General features: G+C 46.2%; 1 protein-coding gene across 1 annotated transcript in view; it reads left to right on the top strand.

Moving 5' to 3' along the window:
• The window catches only part of KIAA1549, a gene marked incomplete at both ends in the record, with an annotated part of 84306 nt that overhangs the window by 5857 nt on the left and 54235 nt on the right, over window positions 1-24214 (top strand). The window contains 7 exons of the mRNA XM_080701241.1: window positions 2843-2931; window positions 3863-4040; window positions 9960-10090; window positions 13507-13690; window positions 14828-14887; window positions 16671-16819; window positions 21581-21758. Of these exons, the coding sequence (XP_080557367.1) occupies window positions 2843-2931; window positions 3863-4040; window positions 9960-10090; window positions 13507-13690; window positions 14828-14887; window positions 16671-16819; window positions 21581-21758 (969 nt within the window). The remainder of the gene's footprint in view (window positions 1-2842; window positions 2932-3862; window positions 4041-9959; window positions 10091-13506; window positions 13691-14827; window positions 14888-16670; window positions 16820-21580; window positions 21759-24214) is intronic.

Raw genomic sequence — 24214 nt, 5'->3', positions numbered from 1 at the left:
TTCTGTTTTTATGATACTTATGGTACTTAAGATTTTCCTTTAAGTAATTAGAAACTAGTTTAGACATATCTCTAAGAATACCAGGCATTACATGGTATGAATCTAACTTTCATAAAGGATATACATTTAAAGACATTTGGCGTTCATTATTAGGTATCTATGGAGCTTTTTTTTTTTTGCTGGGAGTTACTGGGAATTGAACCCAGGGGCATTCTACCTCTGAGCTATATCCCCAACCTTTTTATTTTTATATGTTTTATTTTTTTATTTTGCAGAGCTGAGGGTTGAACCCAGGGTCGTTCTACCTCTAAACTACACTCCCAGCCCTATTTATTTATTCACTTATTTATTTATTTTGCGGGTTTGGGGATGGAACCCAGGAGCATTCAACCTCCGAGCTACACACCCTGCCCTATTTTTTATTCTTTATTTTGAAACCGGGTCTCACTGAGTTGCAGAGGGCCTCACTAAGTAGCTGAGGCTGTCCGCGAACCGCGATCCTCCAGGTCTCAGCCTCCCGAATGCTGGGATTACAAGCGTGCGCCACCACGCCTGGCTATTCTTTTTATTTTGAAACAGGGTCTAAGTTGCAGAAGGCCTCACTAAGTATCTGAGGCTGGCCTTGAACCTGTTATCCTCCTGTCTCAGCCTCTCAAGTCCTGGGATTACAAGCGTGCGCCACTGTGCCAGGCTCTTTTTTAATCAGTGTCTCGCTCAGTTAGTGAGGGTCGCTTGAAGTTGCTGAGGTTGTGCTTGAACCTGCAATCCTCCCGTCTCAGCCTCCCAAGTATTGGGATGACAGATATTCCTCACTGCCCAGCTAGATATCTGTGTTTTTTTGTTTTTTGTTTTTGTTTGCTTTTTTTTTTTTTTTTTTTTGGTGGTACTGGGGTTTCTGGAAGCCCTTCTATATCCGGGTTACACTCCCAGACCTATTTTTTTAGTTTTGGAAACAGGGTCTCTTAAGCCAGCGCGGCTGGCTTCGAACCCGTGCAATCCTCCTGTCTCTGTCTCCCAAGCACAGGGATTACAAGCATGCGCCACCACGCCTGGCGATATATGTGTTTTAAAACAAATTTTCGGACTAGCGTTCACTCATTGCCAGTGTGCACTTCTCCAGTTTCGGTGGCTGTGCAGAGCTGCGCACCACACCGTCACATTGCATCTGGAGAGCAGGCAGGCACCAACGCTCACTTTGAGCAATGCCTTTGAGCAGGGACACATCAGCTCCTCTCCAGTCTTTGATTAGATTTGACCTTGGTTTCTTTCTTTTCAGTAGTTCTCTGTCAGCGAGAGGGTCTAGGGAAGGGTTGGAGGTAACTTTTTTCTGGCGCTCTGCAATATAGTAGACCCACCAGGATGGAGCCGTAGGAAGGCGCTGGGCCACGGCCTCCAAAGAGCCGTGACTGCGCTGCACGCCGGGACCTTCCCGACCCATGCCTCCTCTGGAGGTCTCCTCCTGCCGATCTTGGCTCTAGGGAAACGGCAGAGAGCTGGGAGGTAGCTGTAAGGTGTGTGTCTGGATGATTCCTTTTTCTTCAAAGACGCGTGTCCTCCGTCTGTTGTCGCAGCTGGCAGATTGTCTAGAGAAGGCGCAGTGATGGTGGGGGCTGCGGGGACCCTTTAGAGTGGTGCTTGGACACACCTTTGGCTAAATGGGGCTACTCGCAGGCTCTTCTTTCTGCTTTCCTCCCTAGGGTTCTTCTGACTTTCCATTCTGCTTCTGATTTTCCAGGTTTAGTTCTGGAGACACGCCCTCCCTCCCTTCCTCCCTATCTTCTTTCCTTCCACTCGTCCTTCTTTTCTTCCTATTCATTTCGTCTTTTGCTTGGAAATCCATGGCGTCGTCTGGTCCGCTGGGCGCCCCGGGGCCCAGCCGGGTGGCTGTGGTGGGGCCCAGCGAGGTGTGGGTGGCTGGGCTCTGGCCGCGTTGTCGTGGGCTCGTGGACCGAGGAGGGACGGCCCTGTCTTCTTCCTATCCAGGTCACTGGTCTGTTGGTAAAGCAACCAAATGTAACTTGAGCATCTGTTTCCCAAAGAATGAAGGATGCATGGCGATTGTGTCTCCAGCTGTCGAAATTAGGACCAGGAGATGAAAAGCTGAATAAGACCATCCAGTCTGTTCTAATTCTGAATTGTGGGAATCGGGAGGGAGAGGAAGGAAAAAATCATGGGAGAAAAGACGGGCGAGCTTACTGAGTGCTTACTAGACACGGGGCGACGGCACATTTGTTAGTACAGATTTGTAAATGGAACTTTTTAGACTTAAAAACCAATCAAATGGAACGAGGCTTTGGTCTGAGGAATATTTTATTTCCTGCCAAAAAATTGAAAATAATCTCCCCTATGATTAGTGGTAGGCTGCTCTCACCTGCTGCTCTGAAGAGTTAGGGTGGGGTCCTCCTGTTGTAAACACCGCGCCCAGTTTGTTGAGTAACACTTAAGGTCTCTAGAAATGTTATTTCTGAGAGCGCGTAAGGCCTAGTGTTTTGCCATTGAGGCATAGCCGCAGACAGCCTGGCGTGTGTTCAGATGCTGGGAAGCTCTGTCCCCTGGCTGGGTCCAGCTGATCTCTCCCGCAGGGCCAGAGACGGTTCACTGCCGTATTACGGATGCGGAAGGCTGCCGTCTGGTACCCTCCCGTCTCTGCTCTCCTCCTGTCTAGGCAGGAGGCAGCAGTTAGAGCCTTCCTCTGCGTTCTGCCGTGGTCCCCACCTTATTTTACAAAAACGATTTCTGGAGCTGCTGACGCACTCCGGCCCAGCCCTGGGGGTCAGACGTGTGACGCCGCTGTTATTTACAATGGCCCTAAATGCGCATGGTGCTTGGCTTTAATTTGTAGTGCTGGCCAGAAGAGCGGTGCAGGAGTACATCATCACGTCCATCAAGGAAGTGTTGAGGCTTCACTTCAACCGCGCCGTGGAGCTCAAGGTGAGTGGTGCGCTCCGGAGCCGGGTGGCAGCTGATGGTGGTTGTGGAATCGCTCTCTCCTCTGCCTCGCCCCTCCTGGCTCTAGCCCACGCACCCTCTGCGTCTCCACTGTTGGCATCTCAGGGAAGCCTCCCCTGGTACCACGGGGAGAAGAGTGGCAGAGTTGGAGCGAAGGAGCTCTGGAACCAGAGGCCGCAGTGCGCTCCTTTAACTTCCATTTTGGCACTTGGATTCTAAGTTAGATTCGGGATGAGTACGGTGCTTCTTTATGTGCATCTGCTAGAACCCAGTGCTCCCTTGCCCACGTGAGCTGGGGGAGCCATGCTTTCCCTACACCTGCACCGTTCCTAAGCAGAGTCGTGAGCAAAGGTGGCTGCGGACTCGTCTCAGCCGAGGTGCTCTGTCGAGTGTAAAATACACCCAGATTTAAAAAAATGTACTGAAAAAGAAATGTAAAGTAGTTCATCAGTCATTTTTCATTGAAGTTTCAGATACACTGGCTTAAGTAAAATGTCTTAAGATTCTTTGTACCTCTCCTTCCGCCTTTTAACGGGGCTGCTGGAGATCTGAGGGCTGCCTGAGCGGCTCCCATGGTCTTGTGGACAGTGATCCTGAGCAGAGCCAGCGTCCTTCCATGAGGTTTAAACACAGCGAGCACCTCGAATTCTCCATACACCACGATTCAGTTCATATTACCGGCTGTTCTTCTTTCTTACTGGTTTTGTAATTTTGTGTTTTTTTTTTTTTTTTTTGGAGAAGGTTGGAAGAATATAAAAAGAATAGCTGAAATAAAATGATTATTCATGAAGTACAACTTTCTCATTTAAACTCTCGTTTTTGTTTTTGTTTTTGTTTTGTTACTTATTGTTTTTCTATCCAACATAACTTCTTCTGAGTTTGAGTTATTTTTGTTTTTTTTTTATTTCTCTAGGTTTATGAACTATTCACTGACTTCACTTTTTTGGTAACATCTGGTCCTTTTGTTTACACGGCAATATCAGTCATTAATGTGCTCATTAGTAGTAAACTTGTGCGTGACCAGACTCCTTTAATCCTGTCTGTGAAACCTTCTTTCCTCGTGCCAGAGTCCAGGTTCCAAGTTCAAACAGGTAAGACAACTGAGCCTAGTTATGATTTGTAAGTAGAATTTTATTTTATCTTTTATATTAAAAATCAGAAATTATTTAAAAATTATAATTTATTTATTTTTTGAGATGAGGTCTTGCTATGTTGTTGGGCTCCTGTTCTCAAGTGGTCCTCCTATCACAGCCTCCTGAGGAGCTGACACTACAGATATGTGCCTGGCTCTGTTATTTAATTTTTAAAAAACATTATAATTATGGAAAAAATTCAAACATGTAGAAAAGCGCACAGAGTAGTTTGATGAACCCTCACATACCCACCATATGATTTCAACAGTTTCCGTCTCCCAGCTAGACTTGTCACAGCTCCGCCCCTCACGTCCTTCCGCTCCTGTCACGTTATTGTGCAGTGAATCCCAGGTACCATGTCATCTCACTCATAAACATCTCAGCTAGTTGAGACAAAAGGATCACAGGTTCGAGGACAGCCTCCGCCATGCAGTGATACTCTCAGAAACCTAGCTAGAACCTGTTTCAAAACAAAAAATAAAGAAGGGCCAAGGGTGTAGCTTAGAGGTAGAATGTCCCTGGTTTTAATCCCACTACCCCAAAATTAAAAAGTCAGTTTATGTCTCTAAAAGATAAGGATTATACTATTAAACACACACGCAGACACCTGCACAGCCATACACATATGTATGTATCTATCCATAAAGTTAACAGTAATTCCTTAATATTCTTTCACTTCTTATTACGAGCATTTTAAACATATGCAAAAGCTATCTATTTCCCACAAACCTTTTGAAGATGCATCAATATCTTTTCTTTTTCTTTTTCTTTCTTTCTTTTTTTTTTTTTTTGCAGTACTGGGGATGGAACCCAGGGATGTTCTACATCGGAACTACACCCCCAGATCAATTTTTTATTTATTATTTTGAAACAGTCTCAATAAGTTGTAGAGGGCCTCACTAAGTAGCTGAGACTGTCCACAATCCTTCTGTCTCAGCCTCCAAGTACTGGGATCACCACACCCGGCTTCCCCAGCCCCTGTTTTTTATTAATGATTTTGAAATAGAGTCTCACTAAGTTGCAGAGGTCCTCACTAAGTAGCTGAGGCTGGCTGCTAACCTGCAATCCTCCTGTCTCAGCCTCCCAAGCACTGGGATTGCAAGTGTACGCCACCACGCCCAGCAAGGATGCAACGGTGTTTTATTTTATTTTATTTTATTTATTTTTTGGTGGTACTGGAGTTCCTGGAAGCCCTTCTACCTCCGGGCTACACTCCCAGACCTATTTTATATATATATATATATATATATATATATATATATATATATATATATATATATATATATTTTTTTTTTTTTTTTTTTTTTTTTTTGAAACAGGGTCTCTTAAGCCAGTGAGGCTGGCTCCGAACCAGCGCGATCCTCCTGTGTCTGCCTCCCAAGCGCGGGGATTACAAGCGTGCGCCACCACGCCTGGCTATAACAGTGTTTTAAAGGAATGCAGGATAGCATGTCATTTCACTCATAAATTCCTAAGAATTCAGCTCTAATGAATTTATATACTTCTGAAGTATTCACTAGTTGCATCTTGCGATACTCAAATTGTTATCTTGGTATTTTTCCATTTAAAAATAATACTAGTTACCTTCATATTGCAGGTATTCATTTGGTACAGGGTTGACTTTCTATGTTTCCATGAGATGACGTGTAGAAGTAATACCACTTAGCCGGGCGTGGTGGCGCACGCTTGTAATCCCCGCGCTTGGGAGGCGGAGACAGGAGGATCGCGCAGGTTCGAAGCCAGCCGCGCTGGCGTAAGAGACCCTGTTTCAAAAATATAAAATAGGTCTGGGAGTGTAGCCCGGAGGAAGAAGGGCTTCCAGGAACCCCAGTACCACCACCAAAAAAAAAAAAAAAAAAAAAAAAAGAAGTAATACCACTTACCCTTGGCCCTGGAAGCAACGAGGTGCCCTGTCTGTCCTCCTGAAGCAGTTGAGCATCTGGTTTTCAGAGGCTTAGCCCTCTGGTGCCCTGGAAGCAGACAGGCAGCCCTGCTTACCCACCTTAGACCCCAGAAAGCAGCTTCAACCTGTCCTGAACAGGTCGGACCCTGGAGGCCCTGCGCAGTCACCTGTGCAGTCCTTGGACACTGACAGGTGTCTTGTGTGGTCCCACCAGTGCATTCCCTGCCGCCCTCCTACAGTAATAGCTGCCCTGCTCTGCTACCAGGGATTCTGCAGTGTTCCCACCTGGGCCCACAGGGGTGGCCTTACCCCTACATACCCGTGGAAAAAAACGCGTGCCCCACAGTTAGTGGCGCAGTCTTATAGCTGCTAAAGTCTAGGCGTGCAGACAATGCTGATGTTGATTATAGCTGGAAAAATTACACCAGCACTAACTACACTAAAGCAGCTACCTAGAGCCAAAGCCAAGGTAGCCTTGCCAACCGCCATCGTAGGACACGTTGCCAGGAGACAGTCTTGTATTGTGAAATCCATCCTATAAAATTGGTAGAAGCAACAGATCTTCCAGATAACAAATGCCAGTGTAGGGACACAAGAAACATGAAAAAACAAGGTACTGTGAAACTCCCCAAGGAACACAGCTCTCTAGCAATAGATGCCAAAAAGAAGGAAATGGATCACTTGCCTGAAAAAGAATTCACAATAATGATTTTAAGGGAACTTAATAAGATACAAAAGAGCACAAACAGAAAATTCAATGGAATTAGGAAGGCGATTTATGATATGAATGGGAAATTCAGGAAAAAGCTAGCATATTATTATGAAAAGAACCAAGACAAATCTTAGAGCTAAAGAATTCAGTCAGTGGGATAAAAAAATACAGTTGAGAACCTCATTTTTGAGCTTGAAAATAGAGCTTTTGAAATAATTCAGTGAGCCAGGCATGGTGATGCACACTCGTAATCCCAGTACTTGGGAGGCCGAGACAGGAGGATTGCGGTTCACAGACAGCCTCAGCTGCTTAGTGAGGTCCTCTACAACTTAGTGAGACCCTGTTTCAAAATAAAGAATAAAAAATAGGGCACTGGGCGTGGTGGCGCACAGTTGTAATCCCAGCATTCGGGAGGCTGAGACAGGAGGATTGCAGTTCGCAGACAGCCTCAGCTACTTAGCGAGGCCCTCTGCAACTCAGTGAGACCCTGTTTCAAAAATAAAGAAGAAAAAATAGGGCTGAGGGTGTAGCTCTGAGGCACAATGCCCCTGGGCTCCATTCAAAAAGAAAAAAAAAAAGAAAGAAAAGAAAGAAAGAATAAAAAATAGGGAGTAGGAGTGTAGCGTGGAGGTAGAATGCCCCTGGTTCAATTCCTGGTACCATAAAAAGAAAAAAAAAATCTAAAGAAAATTAGATAGAATGAAGAAAGCCTTTGAGACTTACGGGACACCATTAAGTGGGCAAACACTTAACACTGTGGGTGTTACAAAGAGAAAAGACACAGAAAACTCTATTTATAAAAAACCTTTAGTGAAGCCAGGCATGATGTCTTAGGCTTATAAGCCAAGTTCTTGGGAGGCTGAGACAGGAATAAATACAAAGATGTGAATGATCTGTACAATGGAGAGTACAGAATACTCATGAAAGAAATTGAAGGGGGCGCACACACACACACACACACACACACACACACACACACACACTCTGTCTCCATATATATATATGTGTGTGTGTGTGTGTGTGTGTCTCATATATATATTTAACATATGTATTCATATTTTAACAATATGAATTCTTCCAATCCATGAACATGGGATATATATAATGTCCATATGACCCAAAGCAATCTACAGGTGTAATGTAATTTCTATCAAAATTATAATGACATTCCTCATAGAAATAGAACCCCCCTCACACACATTTCTGAACTTTGTATGGAACCACAAAAGACCCAGAGTAGCCAAAGGAATCCTGATCGGAAAGAAGAAAGCTAGAGGAATTATAGTACCTGACTTCAAAACATACTACAAACTGATAGTAACCAGCGTAGCATGATATTGCTTAGAGACAGGTAGTAGACTGGTGGAACAGAATGGAAAAATTCAGAAATATAGCCACATATTTACTGCTAACTGACTTTTGACAAAAAGATACACTGGAGAAAGGTTGGTCTCTTCAATAAATTTTGCTGGGGAAACTGGATATACATATGCAGAATAAAAAACGAACCCCCCATCTCTCATCATATACAGAACCCAACTCAAGTGGCTGGGGGTGTAGTTCAGTGGTAGGGCACTTGCCCAGAACACACAAGGCCTGGCTTTGATCCCCAGCATTGCTGGGTAATAAGTAAATCAACAGATATGGAAAAAGATCAACGCATTGGGTCAAAGACAAAAACATAAGACCCAAATCCATGAAACAACTAGAAGAAAATGTTAGGGGAAATTCTCAAGATATTGATCTGGGCAAAGATTCATTGACTATGACTCCAAAAGTACAGGCAACAAAAGCAAAGATTGGCACACGTGGACACACTGAGCTATAAAGCTCCCAGTGGCAGAGAGAACAGTCAGTATAGTGAGGGGATAACGACAGAGTGGGAGAAAATCTTTGCAAGATGTTCATCTGAAAAGGCTTCGTTTCCAGATGTAGAAGGAACTCAACACCCTGAATAATGCAATTAAAAAGAAAAAATGGCCTGAATAGAGATTTCTTAAAAGAGGACATACAAACGGCCTACCTGGTCTAGGAAAGAACGCTCAGTATCACTCATCATCGGGGAGATGCAAATCAGAACCCAGTGAGAAGTCAGCACATCTCAGGATGGCTGTGTCAAAAACAAACACAACCCGCGACGACAAAACGCCAGTACTGGGAGAAGGAGGAGAAAAGGGAACTCTTATACATTGTTTGTGGGAGTGTAAATTAGTTTAGCCATTATGGAAAAGAGCACGGAGTTTCTTAATGAAGCTAGAAGTTTAACCACCATGTCGGCCAGCACGCTACTGGGGGTGTTCCAGAGGAATTAGAATCAGTATATTGAAGAGACAGCTGCACTTGCATGCCCTATTAATTTTAATTTTAGCTCTATTCACAAAAGCCAATATATAGAATCAGCAGAGGTATTCATTAATAGATGAATGATTAAAGAAAATGTCAGGAGCCAGGTGTGGTATACACACTTGTAATCCCAGCACTTGGGAGGCTGAGACACAAGGCTCAAGGACAGCCTCAGCAACTTTGTGAGACCCTGTTTCCAAATAAAAAATAAAAAAGGGCTGGTGGTATAGCTCAGAGGTTGAATGCCACTGGGTTCAATCCACAGTACCGCCAAGAGGAAAAAAAAAAAGTCATGTATATATACGATGCAATATTATTCAGCCTTAAAGAATGAAATTCTACAATTTGTAGCAACATGAATGGAGCTAGAGGCCACTATGCTAAGTTAAAGAAGTCAGAAGTCAAAGCAAATACCACATGTTCTCACTTCCGTATGGAGGCTAAGAAGCCCATCTCAAAGAAGTAGAGAGGAGGGTCGTGGTTATAAAAGCCCGGGGACAGTGGGGAGGGGAGGAGGCCTGAAGGCCATGTGTATCAAGTGTGGTTGGATTGGAGGAGTAACTTATTGTAGGATAACTGCGGTGGACCACAACTAATTGTATATTCCAAAATGGCTGATAGAAAGGGTTTTCAGTGTTCCCAGAACAAAGGAATGATAAATGTTTGTGGTGACAGATATGCCACTTACCCTGATCTGATCGCTACCTGTTGTATACAGGTATTGGAACATTATCTTCTATCCCGCACATATGACAGTATAACTACTGCCAGCTAAAATTTAAAATATACTTTAAAAGAGAAACAGTGCCCCCTGGGGCTCAGTCCTACTCTGTGGGTGCGTTCATCGGTCCGTGCTGTTTGTATCTTTCCCCCTTGGTTCCGTGAGCGCCCTCCTTCACGAGGCTCGCTTCTGTTTCAGTACTTCAGTTCGTGCCTCCGAGCGTGGACACGGGCTTCTGCAACTTCACCCAGCGCGTGGAGAAAGGCCTGATGACGGCTCTCTTTGAAGTGAGAAAACACCACCAGGGGACCTACAACCTCACAGTGCAGGTGAGGGTCTCCGCAGGGTTTCAGACCTGCGGCATGGTCGGGATATAGAATGTCCCCTGAAACGCTTGCGGGTTGCCACTGCAGACGTGTTCAGAAGTGAGGGAATTAAACCAGGGCTCCCCTCCTCAGTGGGTGAGCCCATGGATGGACAGATGATCGGAGCCGGCTTACTGGGTAACTGGAGATCGCTAGGGTGGGTCTAGAGGACGCAGGTCACCGAGGGCCTCCTTTCTTCTCTCACTTCCCGGTTGGCATGAGTAGCTTTCCCTTCTGTCATGATGTTTCTACTTTGGAAGATGGCCAACCATGGACCGAGCCTCTAAAACATGAGCAGAGCCGGGCGTGGTGGCGCACGCTTGTAATCCCAGCACTTGGGAGGCTGAGACAAGAGGATCGCGGGTTCACAGCCAGCCTTGGCTACTTAGTGAGGCCCTCAGCAACTTAGTGAGACCCTGTTTCAAAATAAAGAATAAAAAATAGGGCTTGGGTAAAGTTCGGAGGCAGAATGCCCCTGACTTCAACCCCCCGTAGTGCAAAAAAATAAAAAAATAAAATAAATAAAATAAATAAAACGAGCTGAAAAAAAACCTCACTTCTCTAATTTGTTCTTGTCAAGTATTTTCAGTCCTGGCAATGCAATAGCCGACTAATACAATTCCTCCCAGTGGAGAAAATCCAGTCCCTGTGAGCCAGGGGTGATCTCCCTGTGGCAGGGAGTCTATAGAGCATGAGTGAATTGAGCGATTTTGGAGACTGCAGGGTAGTTGGTAACCGGGAGCTCAGACCTGGTGAGCTGTAGAGAGCTGACCTTAGACAGCGAGGTCAAGAACGTTCTGAGAAGGAATCGTATCCATCTAAACAGCCAAGCAGGGAATGCGGAATCTACTGGTGTTTTCCTACAGGCCAAGCATTCCTTGTCCAAAATACCTGGGGCCAGAGGTGTTTCAGATTTCAAAGTTTGGACAGCCTGTATTGGTTTAGCTCTCCTAGTCTGAAAATTTGAAATACCCTAAATCCAGAACATCTTGAGCACTGACGAGGCTTGGGATGGTGGAGCACCCGAGACTTGGCGATTAGCGGTGCTCCGCCCGTACTGTGGAGCACGGTACCGTCTAACAGAGGCGGGCTTCTAGTCAAAGAACTGGCTTTGCATGTAGCGTGTGGAAACGCGCTGTCTTTTTATTTCTTTTCTTCCCCCCCGTATATTCCTTGCTCTTTTTCTGAAATGCCTATTAACTAGATTTGGGGGCTTCTGGATTTACCTTCCATATTTCGTATTTTCCCTCATATTTTCTGTATCTTTTAGTCCCTTTTTAATGTAGATTTTTCTAAACTCCATCCTCCAGATTGCTAGTTAGTGTTTTACCTACCTCCATTCTTCTATAGAATTTTTTTTCCTTTGGGTATCTTTTATTTATTTATTTATTTTGTGGCACTGGGGGTTGAAACCATGGACATTCTACCTCCAACCTAAACCCCCCCAGCCCCATTTTTTTTTTTAACAGTCTCATTAGGTTGCTGAAAGCCTAAGTTGCTGAGGCTGACTTTGAACCTGCGGTCCCCCCATCTTAGTTTATTAAGCCCTGGGATGACAGGCATGCTCCACTACACCCAGCTTTTAACAATCTTTTTTTTGTCTGTTTGTTTTGTGGTACTAGGAATTGAACCCAGGGGCATTCTACCACTGATCTATACCCCCAGCCCTATTTTTAAATTTTTATTTTGAAGCAGGGTCTTGCTAGTTGATGAGAGATTCTCACTACTGACACTGCCTTCAAACCTGTGATCTTCCTGTCTCAGCCGCCTAAGCACTAGGATTACAGGTGTGTACCATGCCTGGCCAGCAATCAATTAAAAAAAAAATTTTTTTTTGTGGTACTAAGGGTGGAACCCAGAGGCTTTTGGGCTACATTCCTAGACCTATTTCTATATTTCATTTGGAAACAGGGTCTCACTGAGTTGCTGAGAGCCTCACTCAGTAGCTGAGGCTGGCTTCGAACCTGTGCGATCCTCCTGTCTTAGCCTCCCAAGCGCGGGGATTACAAGCGTGCGCCACCACGCCCGGCTCAAGCAATCAGTTCTTTTTTAAGTTTTCTTTGCTCTTTTTTCACAAGGCCTTTCCCTGCAATGTGGTAATGATGATGTAGGATCACCTCGTGAGCCTCTGAGGATATTAATTAGGATTAAAAAAAAGTCGCCCTCCATTTCCTCCATTACATCTGTCTTCTCTGCAGCCATTGTTCTGCATGTAAATCTTGACCTTTGCTTCTGTGCTGTGTCTGGAGAAGAACCAGGTTGTTTATTTTGGCAGCTGGTCCAGCTTTTCCCTTTAGCCCTGGGGATTGTTTCTACCTCAGCCTCATCTCCTTTTTTTTTTTTTTTTTTTTTTTTTTTTTGCGGTACTGGGGATGGAACCCAGGAGCATTTTACCTCTGAACGACACCCCCAGCCCTATTTTTTATTCTTTATTTTGAAACAGGGTCTCACTGAGTTGCAGAGGGCCTCACTAAGTAGTAGCTGAGGCTGTCCTTGACATGATCCTCCTGTCTCAGCCTCCCTAATCCTGGGATTATAAGTGTGCGCCACCACGCCCGGCTAGCCTCATCTGATGGGAGAATTCCCTGGCCGAGCACTGGCAACTGGGCAGAACACCCAGAGGCAGGCCTATCTCTGGGTGCAGCGTGTGGGCAGGCTGGGTGCCCACGCGCCACCCTCTCGCTGAGGCGGCCTAGGGCGCTCTCCCTGGCAGGGCCGAGCGTTCGTTCCTTCGCGTCCTCTTGTGTCCCTGGAGTCAGCCATCCCTGGCTGCCTCTTGCTTAGGGTCCAGACCCCCAAGAGGCTTGGGTGAAGGGGCCCTCAGGGCTTCTGGGGATGTGGAGGCTGCTCGCGTTGGCCTGGGGTAGCGGTTAGAAGTCAGCTGGCTGGGCTTCTTGGCATGTGTCTTTTAATTAATTACACCGCCTCTCCTCCTTGGCCCACTTTAGCTCTCCATCGGGAGCCTCTCGGGCCTCTTGAGAAGGGCTCTCAGCTTTGCTGTGGTCTCTGCCTGTGTGTGTTTTAGTCTCATTTCTGGCTTATTTCAGTAGGATCCTGTCCTCTCTCCATCTTCCAGAAATTTGACAGAATCTCTGGTTTTCCTCCACCCTCAGTGCTGTGGTGGGTTTGTTCCCCTTTGTTCAGTGTTTTGTTATTTCAGTGGATTTGGGGCCCGAGGCAGAGTGGGGAGGGCCATGGATGCATGCTCTCAGCCCATCACTTAATGTAAAAGACATTTTCAATAAAGTGAGCGTTTAAAGTCTCGCAGAAGGGACCTGGTTAGAAAGCCAGTTGTTCTTCCCTTTTTGAGAGGAATCAGAGGCTTTCTGCTGAATGTTTTAATGTACTTTCTGAAGCCTCTCCTGCCTTCCTTCTTCCAGATCTTGAACGTCACGGTTGGTTCTTCAAGGACAGCTCCCCGGAGGGGCCCCGTGAATATTATCTTTGCTGTTAGAAGCACACAAGGGTTTCTGAACGGGTCGGAGGTGAGCGAGCTGCTCCGGAACCTGAGCGTGGTGGAGTTCAGCTTCTACCTGGGGTACCCGGTGCTGCAGATCGCAGAGCGTGAGTACTGCGCTCCCTCGACGCTCCGCGGTGAGGTGGCTGCGGTGTTTTCGTTGTGGCTCTCTTTAAAAATATTTTCCATTTTTAAAAGAAACCTTTCAGAAAGGTACAAAAATTTCCCACATACCCACCCACAGACCTCCCCCCTCTCAATGTTCCCATCAGAGTGGGCTACTTGTTACAACCGATGAATCTGCGTTGATACACCCTGACCCCCAGAGTCCCTGGTTCCCCTTAGGGCTCACTCTTGGTGTTGTGTGTTCTGTGGGTTGGACAGAGATACAACGACGTGTTTTCATCATCACAGTATCGTGTAGAATAGTTTCACTAGGATTTCTTTTCTCAAAAGAAATATTTGACTGAATTCCAGAGTATGAATCAGACAAATTGGAACTTCTCAGGTTCCAGCCAAAGTGGGCTTTGGGAGCCCTCCTCATGAACCGTGCTCTCTTTATTACCTTTTCTTTTTAAGTAAAAAAAAGTATTCTGCTATTAAAAAGTATTCTGATTCTAGAGAAGGCAGCACTGTAGGAATGGGGGATGGATCTGTGGCTGTCAGGGCTGGGATGGGAGGGAGTTTGACTCTAGCAGGGTGGCATGGAACTGTCCTGTGTCCTCGTTGTGATCATGTGATTACACATTTATCCAAACTCGTAGAACTGGATGCCAAAAGGAGTGACTTCTACTGTGTATAAATTTAAAAATTAAAATGAATATAGTGGTAAAATGAGATAAATGAACAAACAAAACTTTTCTGCCTGGTTGGAGCAATTAGATTCACAGTGTGCTTGGAGGCAGTGGAAGAGGAAGAGGGACCAGGTACTTCAAAAAAAATAGTTAATTGTAGAGTTGAAGTCACACAAAACATATCAGGTTCTTTTTCAAAATGGAACAGCCAAATGGCCCAACGACTGTTAATGTTTTTCAGTGTATTGGTAATTGGATTATTTCCTTCTGTCTCTCCTAGAGACTAGCATACTGAGAGGCGGGTTCATCTCTGTGGCTGTGCATTAACCGGGCATTTTAGAGTCCAGTGCAGGGAGGATGAGTGTGTGGTTCCCAGGCACGGGCCTTTCTGACTGTTGCATACATATTTCTTACAGATTTCTTTTCCTTCCCCAACTCTCCTTTTTGTAGCCTTCCAGTACCCACAGCTCAACTTGTCTCAGTTATTGAAGTCTTCTTGGGTCAGAACAGGTACGCTTAACTTACATAATGCTTTGGGAACTTTAAGACTAAGAGATCTGTGCGGGCATGTTGAGAATGATACGCCTTTCCAGTTTCCTAAATTCAGGGCAAAATGTACTTTCAATTCTTGGCAAAGAATGAATGAAAAAGGGATTCAAATTAAGCTGTGGGGATGTGTCCCACTGAGTTATGGCACAGAAAGGACTGGCCTTCTTTAAAACTCATACGTAAGTCCAGGGCAGAGTCTAACCAGAATCGACAGTCTCCTAACTGACCCAGAACAGGATAGTTTCAGAAGTGACCATCTTTTTTCTTAAAATCTTCATTTGTTTGGTTTTATAAAGATGAGGGATGTCCCCTGGTAAGCTGCTTGGGGGTTCGGGTGAGATATTTAGGGCAAGGGGATTGCAGAGAAAGGCATTTTAATCTGATCCACAGAAGTGTAACAGATAGTTACACAGTCCTCGTGTGCCAGCGTGGAAGCAGTACAGGGATTGCTCACGTAGGAAGAGTGTGTCTCGTAGTAGCATCACGATTCGCGACATCCCAAACCCTGCCAGTGAACGACGGCCTCCTCGGTAGGGGCCCCTCGCCCGGGGCCCCTCGCCCCATGGTGCCTGGGCCCCATTTTCCAGATTATTTTCATAGCAATTGAGAAACTTGCCCACAGGTTGTATCTCAGAGGACTGACACTAGTTCTGGCTGAAAACCTTGAGCTGTTTCCCCCACAACAAGGCTGATAAGCTGATTGTCTGTGTAGTTAATCTTGTGTAAAGCAGATAACAGAAGACAGGCAGACAGGCTTTCCTCAGGTTAGTTTGTGGGTCCAGGTCTTCAGATAAGAACTGAGATAAGTGCTGATAAACATGTTTGATCCTGTGTAAGTGCTCTTGCTCCAAAGGGCCACTGGGAGGGTTCTCAGGGCTTCAGCCAACCTCACATTTCAAGCCCCAGCTCTAGATAAGACTCAATTTTTTTTTATTCGTGCATTGCATCTTAATGGGGTACAAGACTGTGGAGGCAGACCTTACTCATTTAGCCCTTCCCCATCCCGCCTCACCCCCCCTCATGTTCACAACATGGCTTAGTGGTTAACTTGGATATGTTTGTGAATATACAAGCATCATGTACATCAGGGAACTGCCCTCTTCTCAGCTCCCATCCCCCTCATTGGTTCTCCTCCTCCTCCGTCTAGGGCTCCTCCTATGGCCCATTTCTCCCTGGCTCCCGCATATTAGGGAGAGCATCCGATTCTTTACTTCTTGTGACCGACTAATCTCATTTAGCATAATGTTCTCCAGTTCCATCCATTTCCCTGAAAATTATGTAATTTTGTTCTTCTTTATGGCTGAGTAAAATTTCATTGTATACATATCTCATAGCTTTTTAATATGTTCATTTGTTGATAGACGTTTTGGTTGGTTCCATAGTTTGGCAATGGTGACTTGTGCAGCCATAAGACTCTAGATAAGACTCCAGTGCCATTTCCTGACCTGACCTCACTCCGTAGGTGTTTGCCCCCCCCCCTTTTAGTGTCTATTTTTAAAATGTATTATTATTATTATTATTATTAATTATTATTATTATTATTATTATTATTATTATTATTATTATTTTGGTGGTACTGGGGATGGAACCCGTCTACCTCCGGGCTTGTACTGGTCCCATATCACTTTGTCTTTCACACACACACACACACACACACACACACACACACACACACACACCTGCCCTTTCCTCCACCGACTTGTTTGCGGGCCGTGTGTGATTCCTGTTGACTTGGTGACTCTAGTCCTCCTGGGCGTCGTGGAGAGGCAGCTCCAGAATGAAGTGTTTCCAGCTGAGATGGAGCGCAAGCTGGCCCAGCTGCTCAGCGAGGTTCCTGCCAAGAGGCGCGTGTGGAGGAGGGCCACCATCGCGGCCGGGAACACCGTGGTGCAGGTACTGCTGGGGAGGAGGGGAAGGAGAGGGGGAGAGCCTGATTAACTCTGCCGTGTTTTCCTGCAAATGGGAAATGCCATGAAAAAGTTCTGGTTGCTCTTTAGGTAGCAGCCTCATATGGCAACCTGCAGGGCAACTAAATTCCAGATACACACTGGGGATTGAACCCAGGGACAGTCTACACCCTCCAGCCCCATATATATATTTTACCTTTTATTTTTAATTTTTAAATTATTATTATTATTATTATTATTATTATTATTATTATGGTACTGGGGATGGAACCTGTCTACATCCGGGCTATACTCCCAGACCTATTTTATATTTTATTTGGAAACAGGGTCTCTTAAGCCAGCGAGGCTGGCTTCGAACCTGTGCGATCCTCCTGTGTCCGCCTCCCAAGCCAGGGATTACAAGCGTGCGCCACCACGCCCGGCTACTTTTTATTTTATTTTATTTTTTATTTTTTATTTTATTTATTTATTTATTTATTTTTTGGTGGTACTGGGGTTCCTGGAAGCCCGTCTATCTCCGGACTACACTCCCAGACCTATTTTATTTTTGGAAACAGGGTCTCCTAAGCCAGCACGGCTGGCTTCGAACCTGCGCGATCCTCCTGTCTCTGCCTCCCAAGCGCGGGGATTACAAGCGTGCGCCACCACGCCCGGCCTACTTTTTATTTTTGCAACAGGGTCTTACTAAGTTGCAGAGTGCCTCACTAAATTGCTGAGGTTGCCCATGAACCTGCAAGCCTCCTGTATTAGTGTCTCAAATGCTAGGATTACAGGCGTGTGCCACCATGCCCTGTTAAGTCCAGAAAAATGTTAAATCCTTGCTAAGTGGTTGGTCTAGCGTGAGACCTGGGTGGGGGTGTCTGGCGAAAGAATTGTTACTGGGCTTACATACTGTCACATGATTGGAATTATTGGTGACGTCGTAGCGGTGAATCGTCAGCTGGGAGGGACCTTCAGCGATGGAAAGAGGGAAGCTTGTTTAGCATTTCACCTCTCTGTCCTCCGCCAGCCCGGCTATCTCCAGTTACCCAAGTCTTCTTCACCTGGGTAAACTGGCAGATGGGTTACAGCAGACAGACTTGTTGGAATTGAAAGGTGACACATTTTAAGTGCCCACGGTCAGTGTCACAGGAGGCAGGGCCGTCGTTTATTCCCCTGTCTGTGCGAATGGCGTGGATGTTTTTCTTTACCATCCGCTGACTCGTAGGGCTAGGAAAGTGGGGTATGTAGAGCTCTGGCAATTTTAGACATGGAAACTAGGGTGCAAGTCGGAAGTACAGAAGTGGGGCTGGTGGGTGGGGTAGGGTGGTGGGAGCATCGGGGGAGGCGTGGAGGCGACATTGAGGAGGGGAGGGTGGCAGTTTTGCCTGGAATTGGCATTCCCGACCTCCCGACACCTTCGCCAAATGTTTGCTTCTTAGCAGTGCTCTGCCCACCCCCAGGAGTGTGCTGCTCACGTAGGCCCTTTGCCAGATGTAGCAACTGTGGAGAAACAGAAAAGCCAACAAAACTCGAGAGTAATTATTAAACAGATAAGCATAAGGCAAAGAATAAAACTAAAATGATTTCCAAAGCCCTTGCTATTGTAGAGTTCAAGGACTGGGTTTTTGTTTTGTTTTGTGGTACTGGGGATGAAACCCTTCTACCTCCGGGCTACACTCCCAGACCTATTTTATATTTTTATTTGGAAACAGGGTCTCTTAAGCCAGCGAGGCTGGCTTCGAACCTGCGCGATCCTCCTGTCTCCGCCTCCCAAGTGCAGGGATTATGAGCGTGCACCACCACGCCTGGCAGGATTTTCATTTTATTCTTTACATATTTTTCAAAATTTCTCCAAATGGACCATGTACTTTCACATGATTTTTAATCAGAAACCATTATAAAAATAAAATTGAGCTGGGTGTGGTGCTGCGTACTTATAATCCCAGTACTTGGAAAGCTGAGTCAGGAAGATGGCAGGTTTGAGGACAGCCTCAGCAACATAATGTGACTTTTTTTTTTTTTTTTTTTTTTTACGGGGCTGGGGATGGAACCCAGAGGCATTCAACCTCAGAGGTACACCCACTGCCCTATTTTTTATTTTTTATTTTTTTTGCAGGTCTAGGAATGAAACCCAGGGGCATTTGACCTCCTAGCTACACCCCCTGCCCTATTTTTTATTCTTTATATTGAAACCGGGTCTCACTGAGTTGCAGAGGGCCTCGATAAGTAGCTGAGGCTGTCCGCAAATTGAGATCCTCCGGTCTCAGCCTCCTGAATGCTGGGATTACAAGCGTGCGCCACCATGCCCAGCTATTTTTTATTCTTTCTTTCTTTTTTTTCTTTTTTTCTTTTCTTTTCTTTCATTTATTTATTTATTTTTTGCAGGTCTGGGGATAGAACCCAGGGGCATTCTACCTCTGAGCTACACCCCCTGCCCTATTCTTCATTCTTTATTTTGAAACCGGGTCTCACTGAGTTGCAGAAGGCCTCACTAAGTAGCTGAGGCTGTCCACGAACTGTAACCCTCCAGTCTCAGCCTCCGGAATGCTGGGATTACAAGCTTGCACCACCATGCCCAGCTTATAATGAGACTCTTAACAACCTAGTGAGAACCTGTTTCAAAAGAAAACAAAAAGGGCTGTGAGTGTAGCTTGGAAATAGAAGCCTCTGAGTTCAGCCCCCAATATCCACCCCCCCAAAAAAAAAACACACACACAAAAGAATTGAAAATGTTACACCAAGTGATGACTTCATGGGATCATGTTTCTCCTGGTCCAGATAGGAGTCTGATTAGCATCACCTAGAAAGGATGCTGGAATTAGACTTTCTAGCTCTTACTGATTGGACAAACTTGTAAGATTCTTAAATGAAGGTGGCTGTCACTGGATATGTGAGATGTTTGTGTGTGTGTGTGTGTGTGTGTGTGTGTGTGTGTGTGTGTGTGTGTAAGTGTATGTGTGTGTGTTACTGGGTGGTGAATGAACTCTGGGGCATTCTGCCTCTAAGCTATACCCTTAATGACTGGGGTTGCCAGCGTGCACCACCATGCAGGCCTGTCCTGTGATGGTTATTTCTATAAGAAGAAATCATACTTTCTATTGGCACTTTTATTTTTATTTTTATTTTTTGCGGTCTGGGGATGGAACCCAGGGGCATTCGACTTCTGAGCTACAGCTACCTGTCCCCTGTAGAGGGACAGGTGGACATAATCTACTTAGTTTTCAGTAGCCCTTTGATATAATTCCATTCTGCGAGCTAGTAAAACATCGATCAGTGCGGCAGGAGTGTGGGGGAGGGAGTAGGTGGCCGGGGACAGGTGTGGTCAGGAAACTGGCCTCAAGACCACAAGCAGAGGCAGACGCATGGGCCTCCCGGGTCACGTCTGACGAACGTTCTTGAGAGCGTGGGCCGTGTGGTTGAGGATCTTTGGACATGATCTGGATGAAGGAGTTCCCAGTGAGACCATGAAGCTGTTGACTAAGTTTCTCGTGGTGAAGAAGTCCACTGTTGTACCCAGGTGGAAGGCAGTGTCACAGATCTGTACCCCTGGGTAGAGAAGTAGCAGCTGTGTTTTTGCCCGTGGCCAATGTATAGACCATAAATTCAAATTGCTTGTGTAAAGTAAAGAGCTTGTGGGTCCTTTTCTTGGGGCATCAGCCCAGTGTGTTGCTGGAACCTCAAAGGTTCAGTGGAATGGTTTTGAAATAGCAGTGGAACAAAATGTTATATAAATATGATGCTTTGATACTCTAAGTATATAGGATTCTGAAGTCTATATGAAAGGACTGTCCTTTAACACAGAGAAAGATAAGTTTGGGCTAAACCAAAGTTCTCTTAGAAGCCACGCATGGTGGTACACGCCTGTAATTCGGTACTTGGGAGCCTGTAATCCCAGTACTTGGGGGGTTGAGGATCGCAGGTTTGAGGCCAGCCCCAGTTATTTAGCGAGGCCCTCAGTAATTTAGTGAAACCCTGTTTCAAAATAAAATAAAATAAAATAAAATAAAATAAAATAAAATAGGGCTGAGAGTGTAGCTCAGAGATAGAATGCTCCCGGTTCAATAATCAGTACCACACACACGATAAAATTTTATTTGACCCACAAGATCATAAATTGATGAGGGTTTTTATGTTCCTAGCCAGTGGTTCTCAGCGGGAGTGATACCTGTCCCCCCAGCCCCCCGCACTTTTGGCAGTATCTAGAGACATTCCTGATTGTCAGGTGGGGTGGTACAGGGAGAGAACGGTTGCCAGTGGTACCTGGTGAGTAGAGGGCAGGGATATTGTTAACCTACAAAATTCATGTCAGAGAGACATCTGGCCCAAAATGTCAATAGCCCTGAGGTTGTGAAGAGGAAATGCTAATTGGTTCAACAAGGAATTAGATAGAGCCATCCTCAGTTGGAAGGAGTGGAGTGTTCTCCCAGGGCATGATGGCTGTGTTGGAGCTTGTGGGGAACGATTCTAGATGGCAGGACGTGCCATCCCCGCGTTCTGTGTATCCTACTGGCCCCAGCATCTCAGAGGAGATGTAAAAGAACAGTAGAACAGAGCACAGTGGTTATTCTGCAGAGAGGGACCTCCATTTTAATAGCCCCTCTTCCCATCAAGAGAGAGCAGCGTGGCGATGCTGGGGTCTGGGTGGTGTTTGGGGCTCGTCACGAGGGCAGGAATAAATCCCGAGTAACCATCGGAGTTAAGTGGCCCGAGAAAGGCATCTGGAACCCGGAGCTCCTGCACTGCTAAGGGCTGTGTTCTGCCTCAGGTGGTCAACGTGTCCAGGCTGGAGGGAGACGACAACCCCGTGCAGCTCATCTACTTCGTGGAAGACCAAGACGGGGAAAGACTCAGTGCAGTCAAGTCTTCAGATCTGATTAACAAGGTAGACCTCCAGAGAGCAGCGATCATCTTGGGGTACCGAATCCAAGGCGCCATCGCCCAGCGTAAGTCCGGGGCAGGTGGGGGGTGTATTGTCCTGAAGGTGCTGAGCCCCAGAGCCGACCGTATTCTGACAGTGAGCCCTGAATTTAGAGCGTCCTGATGTACACATGGTAGATTGTGTCCCGAACCCCAGCTAGGCGTCAGCGCTTATACGAGGTGCCAGTTGTCAGAGTTCCTTGGCTGAGACCTCTTACAGCGTACATTTCAGTTGCTTGTAGCTGTGGTCATTGCTGGCTTCTTTTGGTTTTGTTTTGTTTTGTTTTTGCAGTATTGGGGATGGAACCCAGGGACATTCTACCTCTGAGCTACACCCCCAGCCCTCTTTTTCTTCCTTATTTCAAAACAGGGTCTCACTGAGTTGCGAAGGGCCTCACTAGCTGAGGCTGGCCGCGAACCACGATCCTCCCGTCTCAGCCTCCCGAATGCTCTTTTTCTTCCCTTGTATTTTGTATTTGTGGGTGAGTTATAGTGTCTTACATCGACTTTAATATCCTTTCCCCTACTCCTGTGCAATTTCTCTTTTTCAAAAATTTGTCTTAGGCAAAATAAAACGTACTTATTTTGTTTTTATTCCAAAATCTTCTATATCATATTCTGAGCACTGGTGGGACGGTGAGTCATGCAGGAAGCCGGGCGGTGCACCCTGGATTTATTGGCTTCTTTCAGGGTCTTTTTTTTTTTTTTTAACACAAAGAAGTCCTTGATCGCTGCCCTTTCCAGTCCTGTTTCTGTCCCACCCTGTCCTCACACCACTCCACCATGTAGTAGAAAAAGGTGTTTTGGTCTTTATTATTGTTGGAAGACCGCGGCCCTGCTTCCCTGGCTGTGCATGGCTGCCCTTGGGGCCTCTTTTTAACACTCAGATTTGGGTACATATTGAAAACGAAGAGAGAAGAGAGGCGTAGAAGAGCGTATTTGTGTAAATAAACCTGTACAGATCAGACTGCTGTGTTCATGCTGATGTTTTGCGTTTCTGACCCAGAGCAGTCCTTGCAAGACGCTGTGAAACTCACCTCCAGCAAGGCCAGTGTTTCAGCTTCAGAGAATACTGGAAGACTCTCACAGAGCTCTTTACACACACAAACACACACACACACACACACACACACACACACACACACACACACACACACCTTTGAAAATAGTCCTCGGTAGCGGAAAGTTCTTTGCAAGACTAACCAGGAGGAGATGCTCCTGGGGCCGGCCTCGGCTCTGTTTAATGGAAGGCGATGGGCAGGTTGAACCATCGCCCTGGGCAGGTCGTGTGCTGTGCCCGAGATGTGGTGTGTGTGTGTGTGTGTGTGTGTGTGTGTGTGTGTGTGTTCCGTTTCAAAGCGGCGAGAGCTTCATAGCACAAGCACGTCCTGACCTGGCTGAGCGAGTGACGTTTGTGGTGGAGGCAGAGGCGAGGCGCCTTTCTCTGCTCGGCGTGCGGAGCGAGGCTGCTTGCAGCAGGATGTGGGCACCTTTCTGACCGCCTGCCCTCTGCTCTTGCACCTCTCCTCCCTCAGTCTCATGCTGAAAACCGTGTGGGGAAACCACGTCAGGCGTGGCGGGAGGAGGAAGCCTCAGCCGGCCCTGGGCCGGCCCGGGTGCAGTCAGGGCCCGGCTTTGGCCGCCCTCTGCTTCTTCTAAGCAGAGCGCGCAGTTCTCGGACCGACCCGATGCCGTCTCGAATTCTGGGTCGCCAGGTGCTTTTATACAACGAGAGCATCTAGAAATTCAGCCTATTTTTTTTTTTTTTTTTGGTACTGGGGACTGAGTTCCTGTTCTACACTCCCAGCCCTTTATATTTCATTTTTAAATTTGGAGCCAGGCGTGGTGGCGCACGCTTGTAATCCCAGCATTCGGGAGGCTGACACCGGAGGATCGCGGTTCGCGGACAGCCTCAGCTACCTAGTGAGGCCCTCTGCAACTCAGTGAGACCCGGTTTCAAAATAAAGAATAAAAAATAGGGGTAGGGGTATAGCTTGGAGGCCAAATGCCTCTGGGTTCCATCCCCAGACCTGCAAATAAATAAATAATAAAAATAAATAAATAAATAAATAAATATTTTGAAATAGGGTCCCTCTGGGTTGCTGAGAATCTCATTAAGTTGCTGAGGCTAGCCTCAAATCTGCAGAACTCCTGTCTCAGCCTCCCAAGTACTGGGCTTACCGGTGTGCCCCACCGCGCCCAGCCCAGGCTAAGTTTTCAAAAACAAGTTTTTGTCCGTCAGCATTTCCCCATGTCTCCTGCAGCCTCTGCTCCGATTTGCGGCTTTTCCATGGTCTGATTAGAATGTTTCTCTCATTGTGCTTCTCTCTTCTCTCTCGCTGAACAAATATACCCACACCATAATATTTTATTTTTTATTTTTTTGTGGTACTGGGGGTAGAACCCAGAGGCTTTCTACCTCCAGGCTATACTCCCAGTCCTATTTTATACTTTATTTGGAAACAGGGTCTCACTAAGTCGC

The sequence above is a fragment of the Muscardinus avellanarius genome (assembly GCF_963383645.1).
Source record: "Muscardinus avellanarius genome assembly, chromosome: 9".
In the NCBI taxonomy this organism is placed as follows: Eukaryota; Metazoa; Chordata; class Mammalia; order Rodentia; family Gliridae; genus Muscardinus; species Muscardinus avellanarius.
Note: the sequence above shows the minus strand (reverse complement) of the source record. Positions and strands in the feature narration are given on the sequence as shown.